The 13,863-nt window shown below is 42.8% G+C and overlaps 1 protein-coding gene across 1 annotated transcript in view; it reads right to left on the bottom strand.

Annotated features, from left to right (window-relative positions):
- The window catches only part of LOC135220640 (nuclear RNA export factor 1-like), a 320,030-nt gene that overhangs the window by 170,752 nt on the left and 135,415 nt on the right, over positions 1-13,863 (bottom strand). The window contains exon 5 of the mRNA XM_064257959.1: positions 6,551-6,634. Coding sequence (XP_064114029.1) covers positions 6,551-6,634 — 84 coding nt within the window. The remainder of the gene's footprint in view (positions 1-6,550; positions 6,635-13,863) is intronic.

Genomic DNA, 13,863 nt, shown 5'->3' with positions numbered 1-13,863 from the left:
ATGAGGAGAACGCCTGCTAGGCTCTTGGCGCCTACCTACAGGAGAGCGAATCCCTGGAGAAGATCGCATACTCGGAAACAGGCGTCTACCATGATCCACAAACTTAGATCGAGACGCGTGGGTCTCTGCAAAAGGTAGTCTCTCAGCAGAGACATTTCTTTCAGGCTCTTTACGCCTGACCTGAACAGAGCGGCTAACAGGTGAACCGTGCCTATCAGGAGAAAAGCGTCCTATCTTCCGCACAGCGCTTGGAAGCGGGAGAGAGCGGCTATTCTTGGGGAGTAGCGCCTACCAGGCTCTAGGCGCCTAATACATAAGCGGAGAGATCCTGTCTCTTGAAGAATCCATGTATGAGGGGAGGCTCTCTTATCCGGAGATTGGAGGATCTTCGGAAAGGAGCGAGAAGACGAAGCTGTGCGCTTATCTTTAGACGAGCGCCTACTAGGCGCTAGATCCCTTTCTACTGGAGAAATGAAGTCGCCAGGAGAAAGCTTCTTGGGCGATTGTCGCCTGGAAGACGACAAGTGTCTGCCGAGGGAAGAGCGCCTCCTTCCATCCGCTGTTACAGAGAGAGCCGCCTCCGACTGAGAAGGCAACGCAGGCGAGGGAATAGCCTAGACTTCTTGAGGGGAGAGAGACGTCCTTCTTACGACGCGTACCTCCAGCCAAGGAGCCCGCCAGAGCCGAAATCTGAGCTTGCAGCCCCGCGGAAGAATCCGAGCTGGAGATCTTGCAAAATCCTCCACAGGGGATGAGGATCGAAGCCTACTCTGAGGCGAGAACTCCATGATCCCTTCCTAGGGTTTTCTTGATATCCCACAATTCAGGCTCTTCCTGAAAACATTCCGGGCTGGAAGGAAAGGCGCAAGGAGCCTTCCAGGCTCTCTTTAACGGTCGCGATGAATCCGAGGCGCTCCATCCTCTTCTAGGCGAAGGTGATGAAGAAGTAGAGAAAGCATTGGCGTAAACATCCTTCTTAGAGCGAATAAAGGCAGCCTGGGAACAAACATCAGGATCTACCGAGGGGACGCCTGATCGGTGGGGAGTTCTCCTGACCTTCCTGCGGCTGTTGACTTTCCTCCTCCACTGGGACTGGGAGTCTGGAAGAGGTCTAGGCCTGGAAGCATTAAGGAGCCGATCAGACGCACCCTCCACTGCACTGGGGTCACTGCACAATTCACCTTCACTATTACTCTTACCTTGCAACGAACGAATTTTCTTCTCCATGCTAAGGATCGTTGGCTCTCATGGTTTGCCACTTCCGAAGTCGTTATCTTTTAGGTTTCGAATGCAGGGAGCAGGAGTTGAAACGCGAGAAGGATCTAGTGCTACAACAGGATTGTCTACTTCTACCTCGCTAATACGAGACTTACTAGAACTTCTAGACGAAGCTTTTCTCACCCTGTCTTTCTCCAACTTCCTCAAGTAGGAAGAAAGAGACTTCCATTCACCCTCATCCAACTTCTCACACTCATTACACGGGTTAATAAAAGAACATTCTTTACCCCTACATTTCAAGCATACTGTGTGAGGATCTACCGTAGCTTTCGGTAGCCTCACCTTGCATTCATCTATAGAGCACACCCTAAACATAGAAGATTTCTTAACCTCTACATCAGACATCTTGAAATCAAAGAAAAATCCAAACCAATAGTCAAAAAAACAATCCACAAGCGCGTATGCCAAGCCAACAAGATCAGGTACTTCACCGAAAAGTCAGTCCAAATAAATCCAAGGCAACGAGAATCGAATAAAGCTGTCAGGAGGTAACAACCACAGGTGTAGTCGTCACCGGTGACAGAAAAATTCTGGCTGGAAAGGGAGATTGGTTCTTACAGCCGCCACCCAGCGGCGGGTAAGGTAGATCACCTGACCTACCTGTCGCGTGTGCCGCGAGTTTTGAATTCTGTCGTGACGTCAGAGACATAAAGCTAAGTATATATCTGACAGGAAAGTTCATGTACAAAATCCTGCTGTAAAAGCCCTTTGACGGAATGATCTTGCTAATTCACTTTAGTATTTTCTTTAATGAATTTATATTATTGCTGTTTACATTAATATTGATATTTGAAAGTTAGTAAATCATCATAAAAAACATACATCTCTATAAGAGAGAGAGAAGAGAGAGAGGAGAGAGAGAGACGACGAGAGAGAGAGAGAGAGAGAGAGAGAGAGAAATGGAAAGATTATCGTAGTACAGTAGACCCTTGACTCACGAACACAATCCGTTCCTAGACCTTGGTCGTGTTCCAAATTGTTCGTGACTCGGAGCTAATTTCCCCATAAGGTTTAATGGGAATATATTAATTGGTTCTCGACCCCTACGAACCAATATATATTATGTATATTTTGCCTTATTTTACACAGATAATGTAAAAGTCAGTGTAAAAAACCTTAATATCTAATAATATAATTTTTAAAATGGTAAACTAACACTATAAAAAACGTTTGTAAAGTGAACACTTACTATGACTGGCGAGACTTCTGGCTTGACGGACAAGAGAAGAGGAGGGTGGTGGGTGGGGAGGAGGTTATTGTGCGGAAGGAGACCCTCCCCCATCCAGGTCGGGGAGATCTCGTTCCGGAGATTCAACTCTTCTAGGTTTTTTTGGTGAACGTTTAATCACAAACTTATCCAATGTCTGTTGCCTTTTCCTTCCTTGCATAACTTTTCTGAAATGGCTCATTAAATTTTCATTGGAGCATATTCACGATCCTGTTCGTAACAATTTTGTCGGATGATACAATTCAAGGAAGCACTGGACACATTCCACTTTTCCAATGCGGCTTTTATCACATCACTGCTGACATCTGTAACTTCCTCCCCAGCCTCCTCTTCGTCAGTTGATTTCTTTCTTTATTTCAATGGTTATCTTCCTCTGCACCCTCTTCTCACCATACTCTTCACTTTCTTACTTTCACCACCACTCTTCACTTTCTTAGGGCCCATTATGAAGAAAATCACAAGTTTTAGCGCAAAAAATGCTAAGCGAATTGACGAACGTCTTGTACACAATGAAATGAGACAAAGAGCGATGCGTGGGTGACGCCGTGCGTGGTCGGCTGGAGGATGGCTGTTCCCATGGCAACTCAACGCTCTCACGTTGTGCTGGGCGATTTCGCCGCATTTTTCAAATGTTTGTGTCTAAAAATTAGTTTGTGAAACAAAGTGAATTGTTATTTTCCAGAAATTTCCAGCATTTTTCAAATGTTCATGTCTCAAAATTAGTTCATGACCCAAACAGAATTTTTATTTTCCGCATTTTTTTTTGTTCGTATCTCAAAGTTAGTTCGTAGGTCAAGGGTGAAATTTTACCTATAATTTTGGTCGGGGATCGAGTTGTACGTGGGTCAATGCGTTCGTGAGTCAAGGGTCTACTGTATTTGTAAAATACTTTCACATATGATTTTTGTAATTACAGGTATTATTATTATTATTATTATCATCATATGAAAATATTAATAAACATATACATACGTGTACCATAAAAATCTCTCATCTTGGAGAGAGAGAGAGAGAGAGAGAGAGCAGAGAGAGAGAGAGAGAGAGAGAGAGAGAAGAGAGAGAAAGAGAGAGAGAGGAGAGAGAGATAGAGAGAGAGAGAGAGAGAGATGAGAAAGAGAGAGAGAGAGAGAGAGAGAGAGAGAGAGAAAGAGAGAGAGAGATAGAGAGAGAGAGAGAGAGAGAGAGCGAGAGAGGGGGAGAGAGAGAGAGAGAGAGAGAGAGAGAGACCTGGAGTTCGAAAGAACTAAAATCTTACTAATTCACTGTAGTATTTTCTTTATTGAATTTATTGCTCTTGACATTAATATTAATATTCGAAAATTAGTAAATCATTTATCATACAAAAAGCATACATCTCTGTAAGAGAGAGAGAGAGAATTATTAGTTATTATGTGATATCATTTAATCTTATTAAACTTACTAATACAGTATTGATCAATATCAATATTTTAAAATTAGTAAATCATTTTTGTATCATAAAAATGTATTTAGGCATAAAAATAACACCAAAATACACTAATTGTTGATTATTTATCATCGGAAAATCCTGCGAATAAGCGAATTCAATTCACCGCAAATAATGGGTAGATATGGTCCAGAGACAAATCCGCGAATCCGGAGAACGCGAATACGGGGGCCCCACTGTACTTCCTATGTCTCATGAGAGGTGGGGGTAGTAGCTTGGCAGAGCCCCTAGAGCGAAGCGAACTGTCCCAGTCCAAAACAGAGGCGTTAATCTTATGCAAGACCAACTGGACATGCCCCGATAAAGGAAGCTACAGAGATGATTTGGGATACTGTGTAGCTTCCCACCAAGGCTTCCAAGCAAGAAGGAGTGTAAGACAACCGAGCCTGAGTCCTACTTTCCACGAATGAGATCAACAACTTCTGAAAAGGAAGACAAAAACTCGTGTCTCTCCCTCCTCCTGCTTCGGCAACAGAGACCGACAACGAGAAGGATGTTTAGGCTCCTCTAAGGCACCTTCCCCATTAAAATTAACGGAAGGATCAGCAGCCAAACAGCCCGAAACACCAACTAACCTGTCTGGGCTGGGTCCACGCGTCGGCTCTCGAGACGAACCCATTATAACACTAGGAACATCACTATGTACTCCTCCAACAGATGATTCATTAACATGTCCGTGAATGGTCACGTGAATTGGAGAGGAATCCCGAACACTCGAGATCGAAGGAGAATCCTCGAGAATCGAACTCTTAGAAACATCAGTGAGAGGGGCAGGCAAACACTCCTGCTGCACCAACTCTGCGCTCACCACCTCTGACCTCTTGACAGGCCCCTTGAGATCCTTACAGCGATGAACAGGCCTTGGAGAAGAAGAAGCACTTGCATCATGTGCATGGACAGGGGAGGTTGCAACACGCTCGCGATGTGCATGGACGGGGGAGGTTGCAACACACTCGCGATGTGCACAGACAGGGGAGGTTGCAACAGGCCCACGATTCGATGCAGAGGACAAAGCAGCCACAGCAGATTGCACAAGGGAAGATGCACTAACACTATCCGAAACACCAACACTCTCGAGAACACGTCCGCGTTGTTCCTCCCTCGTAGGCGAAGAAAGAGCAAAGTCCTTAGCCTTCCAACACTTGATGTGCCAACGTGGTGTAGAGGGGGAAGAGGGAGAGGAAGACAGCACTGGTTTCTTATGCAATCTCTTCGCAGGAGGCAGGGATGAAGCAACACGTTTCCTTCAAGTCCTCTCAACCAACAAGGCAGCAAACTTATCATCCAAAACAAAGTCCAACCTCTTAAACACTGCCTGGCATATAACCTTAGACTGATCTGTAAGAGATGGCTCTGATGACATGGAAGGGAGATGTAGCGAACTGGGCGGCAGGGATGACGTCACAGCTGAGAGGCATCAACGGGGCTGACGCCACGGCTTCCCTCTGACTCGAAGAAGCGGGAGGAGGGGGGATAGCCTGGTCAGCCTGAGCAGGGGGGGTAGTGAGTCTCCATAAAGTGCGCTAGCAACTCCTCCAAGGACGGAGGACCCCCTAGCCCGAGCGTCTTCCAAATCGCTGCCATCTTGGATGCCTCCGATTCTGGAATAAATGAGAATGATGAAAAAGCCTCCCCCTTTCCGGGAATCAAATTAACTCCCGAAGAAGAAGGGGCGACATTACAAACATCAGCCTGGTGGCCTCCCGATACTTCCAGCGACGAATCAATGGAAGAAAAGGAAGGAGACACAGGAACAACGCTACTATGGGGGGTGAATACTGCAGGAGACGAAGCATTGGGAAGAGGCAAAAAACCTTCCCATGAAGGAAGAGTCAAAACCCTCCAATGCTCTCTCTTGCTAAAAACGATTTCCACTGCTCTTTAAGCTATGCCCAGCATTCTGTGCAAGGATTCGTTTTAGTACAAAAAATTAGAACGGACGGCACTGCTACACGTGAGGGGGTGTGGGGATCAGTCAGTCGCTGCCGAAGCCAAAAAACCAAACCGAACGCAGAAAAAAAACCTGGAATTCCAGGGCACAAACGTTGACGAGGCTGAGAAGGAGCAGAAAAAGCCATAATATCAGCAAAACACACACACACAATAAACACAAGCAAAACGGGCAATGAACCGGGTAAAGGCCAAGAGAGGTTAACCATGACTCTCACCCAGGCGGTTAAAGAAAAGACTGACACGGTGGCATAGATGAGTGGTCTTTGACCACTCTTCACCCAATCTACGCATGTGTTGCCAGATATCACAAGATTCCTTGCTTTCATCTGTTTTTTAACCGGATCTAGCTAGGCGTTAGAAAATATCCTATTGTTAAGACCGAATGTTTGTTCGTGTATGAACAATAACAGTTTACATTTATTACAATGAAGAAATGGAATAGAAATGGAATACATGATTTGTAGTCCTTTACGAAAATGCGACTGAAATAACTGCATTTCAGTACACCAATGTTTCCTACTTCAATCACATCAAATAATTTATTAGTACAGCAAAATATTTTTTGGACCACACACATATACAGCAGGAAAATAAAAATAAAAATATATATAGTATATATAACTTACCATTATAGGTGTAAACTGTTGTTGTACTACCCTTCGTATTGCACCCATCACTTCATCTTTGTCCATAGGACCTGCGTCTTTAATCTACAAGAAAAAAATTAAACCATTTCACTCATAAGGCCTTTGAAAGTAAATTTTGTTCCAATCAGAGCTGTGATGTGCAATGTTTCACTGCTCACTAACTGTACTTATTACAATAATCAAGCTCTGCTACTCCTTCTGTTGTCGTACTTTAATACAGTACGTTCATTAAAGCAAACAAACAAAAACGAAACTTCAAAATGACAAGTTTGAAATTGCCAAATATGCATTAGTACATCTTAAGTGATATAAACTAAACAAAAATGCAGTTGGAAATGTTTCATTCAATTCTTTTCACTGTTTTGGTCGTTCGACTAGAAGGAAAAACCTAATAGCTGACAAATCTAATAGCTATGTTTAATATAGTACATAATGTACAATAATAAACATATTTATTCCATTTGTGGCCTCCAAACAATAAATGCGCCACACATTCATGACTATTTATTGCAGCAGGTGTTACTTATTACAATTTCATCATGGCTACACTTTTTCACCACAATTGGGATTATATTTCTTTTTTCTTTTTTTTAATAAGCATACACTGTACATGTGTAGACATGATGACTCATTTGTATGTACTACAAGGAACTGCAGGATATTGTGATAAAGAAGGGATACAAAACTTTAAACCAAGGAACAACTAGTACAAGATATTGTGATAAAGAAGGGATATACAACTTTAAACCATGTCATGAAACCCAATTTACTGTATGAGAAATTCCAAGTAGTATGAAAATGAAGGAAATAAAAGTTGAAAATTAATTAATAAAGAAATACCAGAAGCAGTACAATAAATTGAAAGTCTACTGAAAGATTATTCCCTTTGTGCTTATAATTTAGTTGTCCCATTTATTCAACATTGCCCATTTTTACCCTTCATAAGACAGCAGATCCCCAGGAATGTTACCATGTGGTCTCAGTAAACTAGGAATGTCACTCCGTGGTCTCAGTTGACTAGGAATGTTACTTTGTGATCTCAGTAAAAGACAAATTTTCAATTAATTTGTATTTTTCATAGCTAACTAACCTGAGGTCTTAACATTAGGATAAGTCTTCTGGCAACAGCTAGAAACCAGTTAAAAACAGTTTAAAAAACTGTAAATGCAAGGAATCTGTGGCATCTGACATCCAATATGTAGTCGAGGTGGAAGCGAGTCAGAGACCACGCTTGAACCTAGTGATGCATTAGTTTTTCTTCCAACTCAGGATGAAACATAAGAGGGGTGGCTAGAGGTGGTCAGGCAGTCAATGTTAAGACCTCAGGTTTGTTAGCTATGAGAAATACAAATTAATTAATTAATCTGTCACTTGTTCATATGCGGAACAAACCTTCAGTCTTAACATTAGGATAGACTCATACTTGGAGGGAGGTATGAGAATCCTGAACCAATTGGAGGTTCAGCACACCAGATCATTCTTCTTAGAAATGAGAATTCTAGAGAAAAGGACCTAAGCCTCTGAGATGTTAGATATGTGGATATCCAACACCTAGTATACTGGGTTTAAATACAATGAAACTTGTCAAGATTCATTTCATATATGGAAGTCAAAAAGAACTACATACTACGTATATCTGTTCAATCAACAAACCATGACCGCCACAAGAAATTGGTTTGCCACCTTGCTAGATAGAGGAGTTGAAGCTTCTGAGAAGATTTGTATAATATATGGAACATACAAAGTGCTGTAACACTATCGCTGCAATTCTCACCGGCATCAAACCAGTTACAGTGTACGGTGTGTCTATTCTTCAAACTGGCCAAAGGTATTGAAGATAGGAGAAAAGGGAAAAAAAAGAGACCAGTCCCACCAAGGGCACTGGAGGAGCTACACTTGTTGATCAGCCTGTGGGCAACATCCTTCATGTATAAGAAAGTGAAAGTGGTTTGACACAGTTAGTAACCAACATTCAAAATTCTATGAACAGGTAAGTTCTTCTTAAATGCCAGGGAGGAACATTCCTCTGATGTCTTGTGCTTCTGCATGCACAGGACTATTGGTAATATAATTTGACAATGAGGAGTAGGCTTGCCTAATCACCTCAGATAATTAAACGAAAGGGTATTCTAAGACACCTCTTTCTTGACCTGGCTCATGTTAACAAAAAGTCTATGACACCTAAGCTCTAGGGGACAAGTCCTTTAGATAACAATGCAGTGCTCTGACAAGGCAAAGCAATAACTCTTTGAAGGTTGCTGATAGCAAACTCCATACCAGAAGGAACTGAAAAGGTGGCAAATCTGTCAACATGAACAAATTTCAAAGCTACTGACCCCAACCCCTTATGCATTTACATCAGAATCCTGACCATGAAGCTCTCCAACTCTTTTTGAGAAAACCAATGTCAAATGGAAAACTGTTTCCAAAGTCAGTTCCCTGTAAGACAACTGACACACAGGCTCGAATGGAGCCTGAGAGTGACTACTCAGTACCAGAGTAAGGTCCCACGTAGGAGGTTTGAGTTCCCTATGTGAACATGACTGCTCAAAGCTCTTGAACCACCTACGAGAATTTCCACGCTGAAGTGATATACACAAAGAACTAACCATACAGAAACCCTCTAGCCCTTGACAGTATAAAAAGAAAGAATTTCCTATTCTGAGAAAGATCTAGAAGATCATTATCTACTGAACAGAAACACTGAATGAAGAGAAATCCCCTCGATGACACCAATCACAGCAGACGGCTCATCTGGTAGTATACGGCAGACAAAGATCTTATGAAGTAGCGTTACATCTGAGTCATTGCTCTGCAAGAATGATCTCTTGCTCAAGAGATACTGGACAGACTCAAGACATGAAGATATAAAGATCCTACCAACTGGTCATATCTCGCCACATGACGATAATGGAGTGGGTTGCGTTAAGGTGGAATTTCTCTCAGCACTGCTGAGAGAAGAGAAAAAGACCTGGGAACCACTCCACTTGGGACCACAAGGAGCTAATAGGGTTATCCTGAGATTTTGGAACTCATTACTATTCTGTTTCAGGACATGACAAAAAAGGCAGAATGGAGGAAATGTGTAAATTCCCTGGTTATTCCCAGTACATATGCAGAAGGGAGTCCTCTGTAGACAGAGAAAATAGGATAACACAAGGGAATGTCCTATGATAATATGCTCTACACAGATACGTTCTAAATATCTTACAGTCAACTTGTGCTAACCCCTTAGGCTAGGCTAAGTTGGTATCAGTAGAGTTGAACTAGCTAGGCTAGGCTAGGCTAAGAACTCAACCACTCAAGCTAGGCTAAGTTGGTATAGGTAAGTTCAAACTAGCTGGGCTAGGTTAAGATCTTGACAACTTAGGCTAGGCTAAGTTGGTAAAGGGAAATAGTTACTCATTCTTCCTTATTCTCAAAGTCTTTTTGGTCTAGACTAAAGTACCTAACCATTTGAGTAGGTCTGAATCCTAGATTTATGGAGTTAGAAAATAATTCTTCTCGCATCAGGAAAACACCTTGTATGATCAGAATTGAACCCTGTTTCATAAGCATACAGCAGAATGGTTCTACAGAACTTCGCAGTACATGAGCCAACCTATTGACTAACTGTAACTACTTTGGAACAAAGTCGAAGCATTAGGTCAATATACTCATAAGAACAATCCAAATTGAAAATAAACAATGAAGCAAGAATTATTCCTAACTGAAAAGGGTCGAAGTCTTGGGTCAACACAAAGATGGTCAATTCCCACAATGAAGGCTGAATGGGCCTGATGGAATGAATTCATTGACTTGTTATGAAGGACACAACACTTTAAAGATCGATCTTGTAGATGACATGGAGCATCCTTTGGATGCTACCAGGGGAATGTCCGTTGGACTTTACTAAGGTAATGGCCATCAGCTGTTAGCTATGACCAAAGGCATTGCACAGACAAGCTGAATGACCATAAGCTACGTCAACGGTCCATTCCCAGACATTGCACAAACATGCTGTATGGCTGTGTGAAGCAACATGCATCCGTCTCTGACTGTGAAGTCACGTATGGAGACGCACAATGACAAATGACGTATGTGACACCACCTGGGAGAAGGAGAAAGCGAGGCACGACCACTGACTGGAAAGTGAACAACAAAAGTAGGTCCTCCTAGGAGAACGAGAGAATTCTTGGTTTCTTGGAAAGTGGAGAAAGACGACCTCCCTCTCAACCACAAATACCCAAAGGAGCAGGTCTGTCATGAGCGGGCAAATGAGACTTGGAACGAAGAGAAGAACGCCTTGAAGGTAAATGAGAGACTTCTGAGAGGTAGAAGGGCAATGGTCATCTTTCACAGGAATATACGTCCTCGTACGTGGAGGGGAGACGCATGTCCATGAGAGGAAGAAGACAACACAGCTCCATGGACATGTAAAATAGCTCATGAACATTGGAGGAAAGAGCAACATCCTTGGCTGGACATCTTTGATTCATGGGAAAGCAATAGTCCAATCTGGTCACATCCGTGAAAATCTGTAACTAAGGCGACTAAGTCATAAACATGTGAACATCGAGGCAACAACGCCGTTGCTGGAAACACATCCCTAAATATCCAGAATCTTTCACGCCTAACGAAGGAAACTGCATTAACTCTGGCTAAGATGTAGAATCTTCACAGCTACTTCAAACTGGAGAACATCGTTATATTGGAGTTTTGAAGAAAACCGGGTATGTAGCAAACATTCTTAGAGTCTTGGATTTCAAAGAAATCAAAGAACCTGGACCAAATGAGATACCAAGCCACAAACAGGACAAAGGTTGTTGATGTAAACTTCTTAAGTCACCAAGTAGATAGGGCTCAGAGGCATGAAAGGAACACACTACCAACAGGACTCATTGGGCTCCAAGGCTTGAAAGGAACACACTTCCGTCAGGACTGACTGACTGGGTTCCAAACTCCCACTACAGCACCAACAATCATACCAATAATTAATGAAGAGGAAACTTTGGGTGAAGGAAGAGAATGCAGAGGGGTACCCAAGATCTGAGTGGAACATGACGCCAACGGACTTCAAGGTGAGAAGCATGGCTGATAACTATAAAGCCTGAGAAGAAACAAATACTATCACCTCCCCCTCAGGAAGAGAAGAAATCTCCCATCTTGAGAGAAGGAAAAAATACCAAATTTGTAACTAATTTGTATTTTTCATAACTAACAAACCTGAGGTCTTAACATTCGGATTTACTAGCGCCAAGCTGGAAACCGGTAGAATTAAAATTACACTTGTGAGATCCAGGGACTATTGGCATCTATACCAGGTCACAGGGCATGTATACCCAGAATGCCCACGGCTACCTGTGACCCACCAGTTATATTTCTAACCCAGTTTAGACTGCTAGAGGGGTGGTTCGAGGTTGGCCTTTACCTGTTAAGACCTCAGGTTTGTTAGTTATGAAAAATGATATTGTTATGATACAATAAAGTTTCATACATACTTACGTGGCAGATATATACTTAGCCAAGACTCCGTCGTCCCCGACAGAAATTCAAATTTCGCGCCACTCGCTACAGGTAGGTCAGGTGATCTACCGGCCTGCCCTGGGTGGCAGGACTAGGAACCATTCCCGTTTTCTATCATATTTTCTCTCTTCCACCTGTCTCCTGCGGGGAGGCTGGGTGGGCCATTAATCGTATATATCTGCCAGGTAAGTATGTATGAAACTTTATTGTATCATAACAATATCATTTTCATACAATCAACTTACCTGTCAGATATATACTTAGCTGATTGGCACCCTTTGGTGGAGGGTAAGAGACAGCTACTTATGGAATAGACAGGTAAACAACATATGTTGTAGGTATAAATAAACCTTGGTTCCTACCTGATAGGTGGTAGACTTCGTGGCTGTTGCCCAGGAGTCTGCATCACCTCAAGAAACTTTAGTGTGATATATGATCTATGGCCAAGAGTTCTTGTGGGTCTGCCGATGGGGTCTTATCCGCTTACTCGGCAGAGCCTGAAAGGACTTTGTCAATGGGTGCTGATCCACTTACATGACAATACACCTTATGAAGGAGCACACAACCAATCCCGACCACCTGATCCTAACCACCATGTTAGTATTAAAGATTGTTCCGAGTTATCCCCAAACTCTTCACAACAACCATAACTCAAAAACACATTACGCACACATAAATTTTCAAAAAAAAAATAATATACTCATCTAATAAGATATCACAAGAGTTCCTTACTGAACAATAGTGACTGGCCGCCAGTGCGACATCTAGCACTTTTGTCAGCAGAAAGTCTAGAACATATCTAATAGAAGGTATGTACAATTTTAAGGATCAGTGTTAGCTCCTATACCCAGGATCGTATCCGCAGACACGAAAGGACCTAGAGAAAAACAATTCTCGTAGGTCACACGAACATCTCTCAAGTAGTGAGATGCAAATACTGAGTTGCATCTCCAAAATGTTGCTTCCAAGATGTTCTTTAGCGACATATTCTTATGAAACGAGAAAGACGTCGCTACTGCTCTTACTTCATGAGCTTTCACTCTTAAAAGTCGAAACACGTTGTCAGGACAGATCTTATGCGCATCTGTAATGGCGCTTCTCACAAAGAACGCTAGGGCATTCTTAGACATCAGTCTTGTGGGGTCTTTTACCACGCACCAAAGACCTTGTCTAGAGCCCCCCATCTGGTGTTTTCTCTGAAGATAGAATTTCAGAGCTCTTAGAGGACAAAGAGATCTTTCTGCCTCTCTCCCTACAAGACTCGATAAGCCTTTAACCTCGAAGGTCCTAGGCCAGGGATTCGAGGGATTCTCGTTTTTAGCTTGAAATAAAGCTTTAAACGAGCAAATGGCTGAGTCCCCCTTGAATCCTACTTTATCCTCTAGAGCATGCAGTTCACTAACTCTTTTTGCACCACCTTCTAAAAACTTCCCACTGAGACTGATATACTCGTCTAGTGGAAGCTCTGCGGGCTCTCGCAATCGCGCTTGCAACTTTGTGAGAAAACCCTCTCGCTCTGACAAGTCTTTCGATAGTCGAAAGGCAGTCAGAGCGAGAGCGGGGAGGTTTTGATGATACCTCTGGAAGTGTGGTTGTTTGAGAAGATCCGTCCTTCTTGGGAGGGATCTGGGAAAGTCTACTGTCCACTCCACCACCTCTGTGAACCAATCTTGTGCTGGCCAAAAGGGGGCTATCAGGGTCATCCGTGTCCCCTTTGAAGCCACAAATTTCTTTAGAACTAGTCCCAGGATCTTGAACGGAGGAAAGGCGTAGACGTCTACGTGAGA

The sequence above is a fragment of the Macrobrachium nipponense genome, chromosome 2 (assembly GCF_015104395.2).
Source record: "Macrobrachium nipponense isolate FS-2020 chromosome 2, ASM1510439v2, whole genome shotgun sequence".
In the NCBI taxonomy this organism is placed as follows: domain Eukaryota; kingdom Metazoa; phylum Arthropoda; class Malacostraca; order Decapoda; family Palaemonidae; genus Macrobrachium; species Macrobrachium nipponense.
Note: the sequence above shows the minus strand (reverse complement) of the source record. Positions and strands in the feature narration are given on the sequence as shown.